We start from the raw sequence: 14,032 nt of genomic DNA, 5'->3' as shown, positions 1-14,032 counted from the left end.
AAGTTTCAAACATAATTAAATGGTCTAAAGTGGATGTTATCCTTTGGAGAGCACATTTGCCTCCAAATATCATATTAGGCAGGCAATGACTAATCTCTCCATGATTTTGCACAGGCAGCTAGTCACAGCCATAGGACAGTAGTTTGTTGGGATCTTTTCCCGGCTTAGGAAAGGCAAGCACAATTGCTTATGCCAGAAAGCTGAAAACTGCTCACCTAGAAAGAGATTCTATTGTATAGAAAGAGCAATTGGTCATGGATTTAGCTGAGAGATGTTTGATCATTTCAAAATGGATGAGATACCTGTTCAACACCATTCTTCGTACACCTTAACCACAGGGGGGGGGCATGAGCAACCAACAAGACACGTCATTTCGAATATGGAAGCACCGATGCACAGCTCCCACAATCATACCCTTTTGAAACAATATGATATCCTTACTACGTCCCACAATTGCTACTTTATCACTTTGACTTGCACGACCGGATGTAAATTAGTACTGCTCTAGAGTATGAAGTTGTTTGGTTTTTTATACTGCAAGCTATGTGTGGCATAATCGATTACGGATAGAGTGGTCACAATTCTGTGATCACTGAGAGTATATGCTAAAGGAAAACAAGTGCCTAAAGTGCATGCATGTGACTATAATATCTTATAGAGAGAGAGATACTCTTTCTAAAGCAAGGAAGGTATATTTAACAAAAAAAAAAATAATAAAAAATAAATAAATAAATAAAAATAACTTAGAAAATGATTTATATACATGCATTCCTGATCTGGTGAGAAATGTATTTCAAGAATTAATGCAAGGTTCCTCACTGACAAAAAAAAAATTTAAGACAATGTATACAGACCACAGATTCAAGAATATGCTCAAATTATTTTGTGTTCTATGGAATAAGTATTGTGTCTTTTCAAACCAAGGACAATAACAAAACTGCTGGAATAACTCATTGTTCCTGTTTTGTTCTTTTAGTTTTCTTTGGACATAACAGGCAATTCTTTTACCCGTGGATTGAAATTTAAACTTTGGAAACTTCAGTGAGAATACTGTGTATTGCTCAGGATTTTTAGTTCGGTATACGTAAAGGGAAACAAATTTTGCAGATATCTAGATTGCAATCTTCAAACCACTTCTGGAGGGCCAACCATACTTTCAAGACACTTCTGAATTAAAAATAAATCAGTCATGGTTTTTTAAGGAATGGGATATTAGAAAATGAGAAGAAAGGTCCTCAGTTTCTTTTTTTTCCCCCTGCCTCTGCATTGATGTAGCTGGCCCATCTTGTCTGTCTGACAGATCTAAATCAAAAGAAGTACTGCATCTGGACTGTTTGGTATTGAGCACTGTTGCTCATCTTATCAATGACTGGGTTTCTTTGTTAAGGCCTAACTCTGTCAGGTGCAGGCAGTGGCAGTGCTAACCAGTGGGCAAGTGATCCAGAATAATAATAGCAAGACACTGCCATTGGTATCTGCACATTGCTAGCAAAATTGAAAATGATGGCTTATTTCATTTACACTAGGAATGCTAGAAACTCGCACTAAGTATTGCTTAGGCACCATTATTTGGCAGTTGGGACCAGTGTTCTCGTGAAGTGAATAATAAACACTGAGAAGAAAGGGTAAGGAGCAGAAAACAAGGCAATATTAGCAGAGAGAGAGAGAGAGAGAGAGAGAGAGAGAGAGAGAGAGAGAGAGAGAGATCTGTAAAAATCTCCAAGGGGACAAACTGTTCTTTACTGAAATTCTTTTCAATGTTTCATAATCAGGTGATTCAAATGGAGATAATAGTTACAGAGTGAACCATGCGGAATGTGCACAACTTCAGCATGGAATTTTGAAGTTATTCTGATTAAAAAATGTTTTTATTAATGTGGGTCTGATCCTGAATGGTTGTTGATTTATAGCTGTTTGAATTTTAAAATATGACTATGGAGTTTTCAGTGATAAAAAATAATAAAACATCAAGAACAAAGCATTAGAATATGTATCTTCTGATTTAAACTCAGGAATTATTTACATATAATTCACAAAACCCAATTCACATTCCTCTTATCTCATACTGAAACCAGCAAATATAAATTTGCTGGTTTCGGTATTTCTGAAACCAGCAAATTTATATTCTTTTTTTGCTGCTGTTAAATGCTCAACAGCAATTTCCCTTCCATTTTTAATGAAAAGTCAAGCAAAGTTAACTTCAGGTTTTTTTGGTTTATAATCTAAACATAACAAAGGAGCCACTATTATTCAACATAGTTTACTCTTCATTGAGCAACGAGTGAAATGATGTGTATGTCCAGCAGTGATCAAAGCTTTGTAGCCTTCTGTGAGATGAGACAGTGGCCACCTTTCTTCAGTTTTTATATTTTAGTTTATTCATTACAATGTTTACTTCACCCCTTAATTCTCTTATTACAGGTTAATTAGCACAACCACTTAGTTTTCCTTACTCTGATATCACAGCACATAGTGCCCAATTAGGAAGTTTTGGTTAATTTTTTGAATACTGTCATTAAGTAGATTCTTAGACAGGTCAAGGGTTGTGGGATTATCATTTGAATGACCCAACCCACATTAAGCAGGCCAGTAGAAACCACATCACAGTTAGGACTTAGACAGGCAGATAGAAATTCCATGGTCACTACTTTTTTGATCTAGTGTCAAACCTACAAACAAGAAAGTTTAATATGAAATACAACTGTTTTTATAACTACACTGGTAAACACTGTAAATGGAGAAGCAACTGCACTATATAAGAAAATATTTTTTTTCTCATATATATCAGTGATAACAGTAATATTGTTTAAATAATGTTAAAATCAACATTACAATTACATTTGGGTCTTAAAAATACTTCTAAACTTTCCTTAATAATACCAAAATAGTTTCACAGTGATTAAAATGTCAGCAACTTAATATCATAGCACCAATAATTTCGTATTAAAGAATGCAATAAAATCTTACCTTGATACGGTTGGTAACAACTTCGAGAACTTTAGCCCGGTACCATTTTTTGTTATAAGAGAACCTAGCAACACATGCTTGACCAACAGTGGGATATTCAGAAGGGGGATCAGTATGTGTGATGGAGAATTTGACGTCAAGAGCCTTTTCAATGGTCAATAGCACACTTGCTGAGACATAAACAAAATAAAATGAGGTTTCTTCACACTGCTGTAGGCATAATTAAAATGTAAAATTGTAGGCTGAATAACAAGCAATTTTCCATGTTCTTCCACATATTATTCTTAACTATCATTTAGTGACAATCACTGAATGCTCACTGAGCTTTCACAGTTGCTATGCTTTTATTTTGTCTTATTAGATGCGATACTTGTAAGTCTAATCTTATCAATACATTTGGCAAAATGCACTTTTTACTAAGTGGGCATAACAAGAAAATCTACTAGATTTTAATTTAAAGTGTTTAATATAGTAGAAACTATATTGTTTTAGAGAAATTTAATAAAGCAATGATAGTATTATCCTCCTATATGTTTGACAGTAAGCAAAATCAATTCGCTCAGATTACAAATCTGAGGGGGCATAACTGAAATTGAGGAAAGACAGTCATCGAATTGATGTGTGGAAATTTGCCTTTAGCTAGCGGGTAGTTGATTGCTGGGACAAACTTCCATCTGTTGTTGTGGAAGTTGATAGCTTAAATAAATTCGAGGAAGAAGTGGACAAACGTTTGGAGTGAATGGATGGGTGAGATGGGAAGTTTTTTTTTTGGCTGATGAGCTTGCTTTCTTGCATCACATGCCTTTACTAATGCTAAAGCTAATATCCATTGTTTCTGGCCAAAGAGACTATTTTGTTAATGATATGAGATGGCAAGATTGTCAGCATACAAGTATGCACCACCTGCATCAGGTATACATTTGGTTATAAAATCAATCAAAATGGCAAAGTGTGGCACTCAACACTGAGCCTTGGGAAACTCCCTCTTCTTGTACATATGCTCAAGACAATGAAGAATGGAATCGGATCTGAAATGATCTACTGCCTAGAAATTTCTCAATAAATTTCAGAAGATGATCCTGAAGTCCAGATTTATGCAAGTCCCAAAGAGTCCCATATCACAAGTTGTATCAAAGGTTTTTTCGATATCAACACATATCATGACTAGGTGCTCATTTCTGAGGAAAGTGTTCCAGATATTTGTTTCAGTTTTGATAACGAGATCAAGCACAGATCTACTTCTCTGAAAACCATACTGACTGACTTGGACTTAAAATGTTTTGAAGCTCTAGAAACCATGTCAGTCTAGCATTAACTATTTTTCCCAACGTTTTTCCCAGATAAATGGTTAGAGAAATAGGATGGTAATTTGTTGGATCTTTTCCTGGTTTCAGGAAGGTTAGCACATAAGAGTGGCACCAGCTAGCAGGGTAATATTCCTCTAAGAAAATTCTGTGATACAGTTGTAAGAGAGCAGTTAACGATTCCTCACTTATTTAATAGATCATGGCATAATAAATTCCATCAGAGCCTGGAGCACTGTTCTTCACTCATGCAAGTGAATTGTGAAATTCAATCACGGTCAGCGGTAGATTGTATGAATGTAGGAGGGCAGTATTAAAATTTGGATTGTATTTTTCTGTCCGGGATTTTAACAATTGAAATGCTAGTTTATATGTGGCAACAGCTGGAAGTGTTTTAAATGAAGTGCCTAGGGTATTGGCAATTTCTACAGGTTCAGAAATTTCCTTCCCTTTCACAAGTAGAATCGGAGAAGTTGTCTGCGAGCATTTACCATTAATTGGTCTGATTTTTTTCCAAGATTATAGCTGTAACTGTAGATATATTTATGGTGGAAGCATAGTGTGCCCATGCTTCTTTTTTACACAATCGCCTTATATTTTGAGCTTTAGCTCTGGCTGGATGTTTTTGAAACAGATTCCAGTATTTATTCCATTCTTTTTTAGCATTGTTGCATGCTTCATTCCACATTTTTTTTGGATGATGATTTCGGAATAGCAGATGCTTTCATTATTTGTTGCATAATGTAGCTTACTGCAGAATCAATTGTGTGGGTTGCAATGATGGAGGTATCTAATTGAGATATTTCTTGGTATTTAGTTAGCCTTTTCAAATTCCAGTTTGTCCTAATGTTATTCTGGAGAGGAAAACTTGTACAGAAAATATAGATGATAGGAAGGTGATTGCTACCATGAGAGTTGTCAGTAACGGTCCAGTCTATGACAGGAAATATCGTTGGAGATCACACACTGAAAGATCAATAGCAGAGCTTGAGCCAGACAGTAAATGCACATACGAATGTGTGATCACCAGTGTTTAAAGTAGTTAGGTTATGTTTATCTAAAAATTTTTCAGTTAGTTGTCCTCTGCATTCAAGATGTTGAAAACCCCATAGGAGGTGATGCCCACCCCAGTCACTAAAAATACAAACAGGAACAGGTATTTGCCTTACTATATCATCCATATCAGCAAGGGTATATATACAAATTTGTATGTATGATTTGGTGATAGATACAACGAAACTAGTGTTATTGTTATACAAACAGTGACATGGACTGCAATTGCCTCTAAAAGATGTTTGCAGGGAGATAAGTCTAGATGGAACTCACTATGAGTGCTTCTCCTCAGTGAGCTAAATTAGAGGAGTTTGTCTTTTCTATACATAGTGTAATACAGTTTGCAAATGACCAAATTTTTGGCACTTAAAGATTGGGAACGTATGGTCAAGCATGGCATCCAAGGTACTTGGCTTTTATAGTTGTGGGTAGATTTGGAGTTTTAAATGTCAGTATGACTGTCCGAGCAGGGATAGGCTTTCCATCTTTTTTTGATAAAAATTCTTTTGGCTTGGACTACGTTTGGTTGTTTAATTCACGGACAAGTTCATCCTCTGATACATTTAGGAGATCCCATTCTCATATTATCCCTTTAGAGGAGTTCAAGGTGGCATGTGGGGCAAACTTCGTGGGAATTTCACCAAAGGTAGATATTTTCAACCAGAGTTTTTCAGCATATCTGTGTTCATTCATCTCCACTAATAAATCTCCAGATCTTAGTTGCCGAACCATTTTTTAGGGGCCAGCTGCATTTTTGAGTCATTTCTGAATCAAAAATGGGAAGAGCTTACTCAATGGTTGGTGTGTGGAGGAATGTAATCTTAAAAAGAGAGGAGCAGAATTATCCTTCCCCTTTTTTGTCTCTTGGCATGGTATGTATTTAAGTCATCATGATCTAGATTGATGACCTAGATCCAGATCAAAAGATCCATAGATGGGCTGTTTTTGTGTTGTCCACCATTGCTCCTTTTAGCCCTAGGAGAGTGGGTTTCTTCTCACAGGTTTCCAGTGACCAAGTGACAAGGGAAGGTTAGCTGTCAGTGCATTAGTAGGTTAGTCCTACATACAAGAAGAGAGGTGTCTTTCCATTTTGTTAAGTAAGCTAACTTCTTTACTTTAGAACAGCAAAATTAGATAACTTCAGAAATTAGAAAAGCAATGTTATACTATAATCAACTGCTCTTTTAAGAAAATCACTTTCAAATCACTCAGGAATCGCTAGCCACTCACTTGGCACTTCAGGCCCAATGAAGAAATATTGGGTGTGTTGCTAGGATTGTCTATTATTCTACTGGGTAAACGAAGAAGTTGTGTAAGGTCATTAGCAGTCACAAAAGTCTCAGCATCTTAACCAGGTGGTTCTGTGCAACTAGAAAATTGAATCCAGATGGAGTTGTGAACATTAAAATCGTCAAGGGAAATTACTTCACTGTTAGCAAAGTCAGACTGGGAAAATTCAAGTTTTGAAGAAAGGAAGTCAAAAAGCTCTGAGTGGTTTGCAGAATTGAAAAAAAAAAAAAAAAATAGTGGAAACAAATTAATTTGATACAGAGGAGATCAAATGAGGAAATTCCAGTTTAAGAAGTCTCTCTAACAGGGGATATATGCACAAGCAGAATAAATAAGATGGGTATTGGTTGAGACAACCAATAAGCAGAATGTATATGGTAATGGACGTGTATTGGAACTGAGACCAAGTATATTTGTAAAATTAATTATGAAGTTTTATTCACAATCTGTTTTGGTTGGTAGCAATTGGCCTTCCAATACAGCCAAGGTGACCTACTCTGATACAAAATGCACCCCCATATCATTTGGCTGGTAGGGAATTTCACTGTAGACACCATACAGTCTGGATGGTATTCTTTACCACGTCTACGGCAAATCATTTGTCTCTCATCAGAACCATGCAGGTTGAATTTCTTCTCATCCAAGAAAATAACTGACTTCCACTGCTCGGGGGTCCATTTGACATGCTCCTTACACCAAATTAATTGGGCCCTTTTCATTTTTTTGTGTGAGGAGGGGCTTCTTCTTAGGACGATGGGCTACAAGTCCATTTTTGAAGAGGCATCTTCTGACTGTTATTGTACTTGCTACCACTCCTGTATGTTCTTCCCATTCTCTTTTCAGCTCAGACGAAGAAGCTTTATGGTTTTTAAGGCACAAGTGCTTTAAAACGCATTCCTGTTTTGGCGTGGAGACTCGTTTGCATCTGGTTCCTTTTTTCCTATCAGAAGAACCAGTATTCTTGAGTTTGGAAAGAACACTGTTGACTGATTACAAGCCACTCTGTAAGCAATATGACGGGAAGAACATCCTTTCTCACGTAAAGCAACAATAGCACTCTTTCTTTGTGGTGTTAACTGCATGTAACTCGACATCCTGACACAAGCAAGGAATGACTGCAACTCTTGTAGAGTGTGCTTATATAGCTGAAAGTAACAGCCGATACAATATTACGTCGTCACCTACGTGTGTCAATCTTATCTGGTGCAATCTGTAAGAAATATTGCCATATACTTACGTTATTCAGATGTCAATTACAATTTTAAGGGGTGATGCACTTTCTCTGAACAACACCGCGTGCAAACACGCACACACACACTAAGAGGATGCGGAAGCTTTTTGCATGGAAGTCAATAATCTCAGAACCCACAATGTTGCCACCTTAGACATGTACAGGAACTTATCCATTATAGTGCAAACTGACCTATGGCTAATGTTCACTTCATTTGCAATAAAATTTATAGTCATGTGTCTGTAGCTGGGACAGGTCTTTGGTTTCTTGGCTCATCGTGTACTCTACTTTTGCCTACACCCAAACTGTCTTTTCCAGTTTTTCACAGTTAATGTAATAGGCAATCCTCCCCATATACAGCTTTCACCTCTCGTGGACTTGCTTTGCTTAGCAAATGAAAAAATATTTTAAACATCAGATCTCTATCTTCTTCAGCATACAACCTCTCAATGTATTCATGGCCTAGTCCAGTAATTGATGGATCTATAAAAACAAACACTGACCACCCCCTCACATATGGAAATGTAAATAATAAAAAGTTATGATTTCAAATCTAAATTTGAAAAATTTAGATTTGAAATTGTTAACATTTCTAAAAAAAAAAAAAATAAATAAAATAAAAAATTTCATGAAAAGCAAGCACTATATTATGACTAATTTTCATACAGCTTATAATAATAATAATCTCTATTTTATAAAATGCATAAATGTGTAAGAATACAAAACAAACATGGGCTCTGAGACAGAAACTAATATGGCCGAAAGTGCAAAAGAATAAGCAAATGCATTGAAAAAATAAATGTGATTTCAAAGAGGCAGTATCAATTATGTAAGAGTCATTATCTTAAACAATAATAAAGTGGGATTAACAGATTTGTAAATATTACAACAAAGAGAAGCAGACCACTTATACTGCACCCAGGCAATCAAATTCCAAATCAGGTAGGGAACTTCCAGCCATGCTATAACACTTTAAAACTTCTACAAGACAGGCACTTATATTAGCAAATCGTTTGTTTATTATTATTATTATTTTTTTTTTTTTTTGTGGGAGGGGGGGGGCCATATAGTAAACGCTTGATTATTTTTCCTTGGTGAATATCTTATGGAATCAGAGTATTTTTACAATACGATAACAAATATGAATAGAAATAAAATTAATGTACATACCACGCTCTGTTGGATGTGCATAGATACAACAATCTTCTCCAACATGTGTTGGCATCACTTTAAGGCTCATTTCTTTGGGAAGTACTGGAGGTAACCAAGTGATAGCTGGTTTATCACAAACTCTATCTGCTGGTTTATCACAAACTCGATCTGCTGGTTTATCAGGAGCTTTTTCTATTAGGTTACTAGAATCTCTGTCTACTGGGTTATCAGAAACTCTGTTTGTGCTAACAGACATAATGCAATTGAAGGCATTTTCATTCTTACTTTTTATGCTCTCAAATTGTGCACTTAAGTCATTTTGAATTTTGTTACCAAGGCTTTGTTTATTATTAGAATACCTACATAAAAAGTAAATGTAGTAATTTTCAAAAACAAATATGATTAACATAAGTAAATTAACATATCAACATAAGTAAATGTACAGGTAACCCTTGTATAACACGGTTATTAGATTCCTACAAAATGTCGTGTTGTGCAAACCATGTTATACGGAACTAAGAAAAAGTACAAAAAGGGGGGTTAAGTTCCAAAAGCTAAAAAAAAAAAAAAAAAAAAGTGTTAACAAAACTAACAAAAATGCACCATTCTAGATTTTGTGTACCTTCTGCTCTCTTTAAAAAATCAGTAATCTGGGTTTGTTTGCTTAATAAATCTTTGTGAATTTCATTGTATGGAACTAAGCATTTTTGAAGCTCCCTTTTGAACTTTGGGCTCCTTTCATTCAAGAATCTGCATTCAAAAAATAAGAATCTAACTGCTCGGCTAACTTAATGCTTTCCCCTATGCTTTTAGTGTAAAATTTGGAAGTTTAGAATTTTCATCTGCGATACCATTATCTGAATTGATTTGATTTGACCTCTGATGCCATTTGCACCAAAATACACTACGCCGGCTTCATTTTCTACCAGTAATTCTTGAACGTCTTCAGTAAGCAAATCTTTTTTTATTTTTTTAGGAGCATCGGCAACTAAGGCAATGTTACTCTGTGTATACTGTCTATAAATTGCGTGTGTCTGGGAGAAAAAAACCATGCTACCCTTGCCCAACTAACTCAGTCATGTTGTGAAAAAGACCCATAAAAATTCCTCCCTTCATTGACAGGATTCAAACTGGTATTTTCCAGCCGGTGTGGGGAGGAGGGCAATTCTATCAACTGTACTACCCACGAGGGCCTCAGTAGTCATATCATCAAAATCTTCCCCTCCTACCAACATAGCAAGTTCTATAGCACTGATTCTGTTTTCTGCCCGCTCGATCATACTTCCTGAATGAACTGACCCTGGACATACATTTTTCCACATGCATTTAACATTGACGGTTTTACTTCTTTCAGCGATAAAGCCAAGATTCTGATACAGTCCACAATTGAGAAATGTTTCCACGCCTCCATCACTTCAATAGATTTTGAATCAATTTTTTTTCAAAATCCACTATAACGATTTTATGATGGAATGAGTTTTAAAGGTGGATAAAATGTGTTGATCTAATGGCTGAATGAAAGAGGTTGTATTAACCCAGTACAACTGTGGCAGTAGGACTTCAACATCTGAATGACTTAAATCTTTTGGATTTTTTTTTTTTTTTTTTGATTTGGTAGTTGTTGGCGCATCGGCTTCTGTGGACATATTGCACCTCCCAAGGTTTTTGCAGTACTTTGATCCAAGCCCGAGGCGGGAATCGAACCCGCGACCTTGGGGTTGCCGGGCAGGTACTTTACCCATAAATCTTTTGGATGGAACATAACTTCAACGTTTGGATGATTTAAATCTTTTGGATGGCCTGGTGTGCCATCAAATAGTAGTAAAACTTTTAAATCTAGATTTCTCCACAAGTTCAACAGCACAGAATGTAACATGGGAATTTCCCAACAAAATAAAATACAGGGATTGCTCAATCATTTTTTTTTTTTTTTTGACTAGTGGGGATTCAAAAAGAGTGCAAAAGTTGAAAAATTAGACCCAACATAATATCAGGGTTTCCTCCACACAAAAGCTCAAAAATACCCTGTTATGCAAGGTTTACCGAAATTCTTGAACCATGTTAGAGCGAAACCATGTTATACAAGTACCGTGTTATACAGGGGTCATCTGTATATACATATTCCTAATTATTGTTGGGTTGAGTGAGTCAGAATGACCAATAAAAGTTTTTCATTTTAAAACTACAATAAACAATCGGGGTTTATAATAAGTTTTTATCATGTTTACAGATTAACTGGTGACCCACTGAATTTGGAGAATAATCAACTAAAAGAGAGGAAATGCCATCTGAAATGGTTCTTGGAGGTATGAAAATGTTAAAGAGGTTCAGCATGCATGAGAATGCCAATATATAACATTGCCAATCAGCTAAAAAATGGCGCCTCCGTAGCCAGGTGGGAAGGATCAGCAGTGCGTAGCACATGCTTCTTGATTAGACCGGGGTTCGAGCCCGTCACCACCAAATATGGAGTATGCGGAAAGGTCAAGGAATGACCACCGCATATCCCGGAGCAATATGGCCTTAGTTGCTAATGCTCCTAAAAACCAAATAACAACAACAACAGCTAAAAAATAACCTGCTTACATGAAACATTTAAAAAATATCAAGAAGAGCTGAAAACATCCAATCCGTTCAAAGAGTACACAATCAGTAATCAAAGAAGTCAATAAGACAGTGCTGAATTCTTCACTAAAATGCATTTCAGTCAACTGAGTTGAGTATTGAGGATCTTAAAGGACAAAGTTCAAACCTTTCATACATGAAAGGAAAATGGTCCATATTTAGTATAATTTCATGAATGGTATTGTCAGAAGGACAGTGAAGCTGGTTATTTTCAGGGTATACAGTGAGATAAAGTAATGTCCTAATTAAATGGTCATTCAAATCATTAACAACTGTATTTACTGGGCCAGAGGTGATTTTCAAACTCACCCTGAAAAAAAGATGTTAACCTACCAGGAATCAGTGTCGAAAGAAAGGACACTCCTTTTGTGGAATAATTGCAAGGCATTTATGTATAATCAAGTTGGCTAAGTTGAAGAACAATAACTTTAAAATCTCTCCATAATAGCTAACCATGATCTTGGTACTAAATTTTTTCCAAAAGAAGATTAACATTTTCATATCTTTCTTTTAAGTGTGCTGAGTGAGCTAAAGAAATGGATACATATGAGTATTTGTTTCCATTATGAAGCACTCCTTTTAGGCTTTGTTAAGTCAATAAATATTTCTGTTGGTTGGTAGAAAATTCCAAAAAAGTTCATAACTGCAGAAAAATGGTTGCAATATATCACTGAGCCTGCTTTGGAAAAATGGGAACCAATCCTTTTTCACAATGCCTATACCATGAAAAGACTATTTCTGGAGCCATTTTCTAAAAGCTCTGCAAATATTTTAGGTAGATTTAAATCTATCACAAGATTGCCAAGTTCACTTTGTATAAACGGTTGTAGTCCAGAATAATGAATTTCTTTGTCACAACAGTTGATATCATCATCTAAATCAGTGTTTCCCAACCTTTTTTTTTTAATTATTGCTATTGTCTAAAAATTTTAATTGTCTAAAAAAGCCCCCTAAAGGGCTTTTTTAGACAATTTTTTCCCTAATTGCCCCATGAAATTTTAAACAAGAAAATACTTTATACTTTCTCATTTTATTCAATGGGATCCCTGAGCCTGATGCTTCTTAGCTAAAAGTTCAACGTTTGGCATGATGTTAGTAAGTTTAATTCCAATGTCTCTTCTTGAACACACGAGTACAGTCAGTCGTCGTATAACGTGTTTACACTACATGAATTCGATCATACACGATTTATAAATAGGGGAAATGATATCTTATATAACACGAACTGAATTCGCTTATGCACGATTCACCTTTGTGTTTACAAGAAATGGCAGTCGAACGCAGAATCACCCCCAACATGATAGGAATGAAGAGAAGATTCTGAAAATGTATTTGTGTTTTATATCATTTAAGGGGGAACACATTTCACCATATTAATGTAAAAACCAACAATTCCAGCTATCTGTATAATCGCAAATGCAATTAGATCGAGTTTACTACCAGTTTATAACAGATTCCACTAGCAGAAACGCAACTGGAAATTGTTTTTATTGTTTTATGGTAGTAACCCCTAAAAATGCGCTTTAGTAAAATGTTGAGGTGTTAATCTCTGCCTTTACAGTGTTGTTTATTCAGTTGCTACACGCGCACAGCTTTGTTTATGTGTATCAAGCGTGCCTCCTTGTTTTGTAATTACGCTTTATCCCCTAAAAATGAGTAAAATACTTAAAAAGGTGTGAAAAGGAAGCGTCCTGGTGAAGACACTGCAGATTCAGAGAGAAAAAGAAAAGCAATATCGATAAACAGAGGCGGACTGGATCAAATATTCTTACCCGGAAAAATCTGTAGTGGCCTCATACTATGGTTTATGGCCGAAATCACACCGGCCTCTGGTGAGGCTTATGGCCAATCTGCCTCTGTCGATAGAGAAAAAATATAAAATTGTGAAAATCTTTGAGCGAAATGAAAGACCACGTGATATTGCACATGCTACAGACATAAATGAGGCAACGCCAAGAATTACAAAGAATGCAGAGAAAATAAAAACAACTTTGATAGCAGGAACAACTCAAAGTGTAATTAAAATCCATTAGATTAAGACACAAGGAATTGAAAGAGATGGAACGGCTGTCATCTGTTTGGATAGAAAATCAAACAAAAAACAAGTTTGCTTACGGTGGAAGCAAAAGCATTAGCAATATTTTATTATGTAATAGTCGTAATAAAATACGTATTTTATTGCGATAATTTATTGTGTTTGGTAATGTTTTGGTTACAAATGTGTGTTCAATCTTGGGTGGTCGACACCTAACCCTATTTTTCTCATAGGGCCTGTTGTTTATATTGCACGAGGGTTTCTAAGAACACAATTATCGTGCTATACGAGGACTGACTGTATGTTAAAAATCAGTTGTCTCAAGGGAAAAGAAAACCCAATGAGAGAAATTAAATATTAAGGAATAAGATGTTG

The 14,032-nt window shown here is 35.8% G+C and overlaps 1 protein-coding gene across 1 annotated transcript in view; it reads right to left on the bottom strand.

Annotated features, from left to right (window-relative positions):
• The window catches only part of qin (tudor domain-containing protein qin), a 571,075-nt gene that overhangs the window by 108,324 nt on the left and 448,719 nt on the right, over positions 1-14,032 (bottom strand). The window contains exons 30-31 of the mRNA XM_090381133.1: positions 9,016-9,356; positions 2,968-3,137 (exon numbers count right to left, since the gene is read on the bottom strand). Of these exons, the coding sequence (XP_090237259.1) occupies positions 2,968-3,137; positions 9,016-9,356 (511 nt within the window). The remainder of the gene's footprint in view (positions 1-2,967; positions 3,138-9,015; positions 9,357-14,032) is intronic.

Source organism: Mastigoproctus giganteus, chromosome 9 (assembly GCF_048544385.1).
Source record: "Mastigoproctus giganteus isolate SK-2022 chromosome 9, ASM4854438v1, whole genome shotgun sequence".
Classification (NCBI taxonomy): Eukaryota; Metazoa; Arthropoda; class Arachnida; order Uropygi; family Thelyphonidae; genus Mastigoproctus; species Mastigoproctus giganteus.
Note: the sequence above shows the minus strand (reverse complement) of the source record. Positions and strands in the feature narration are given on the sequence as shown.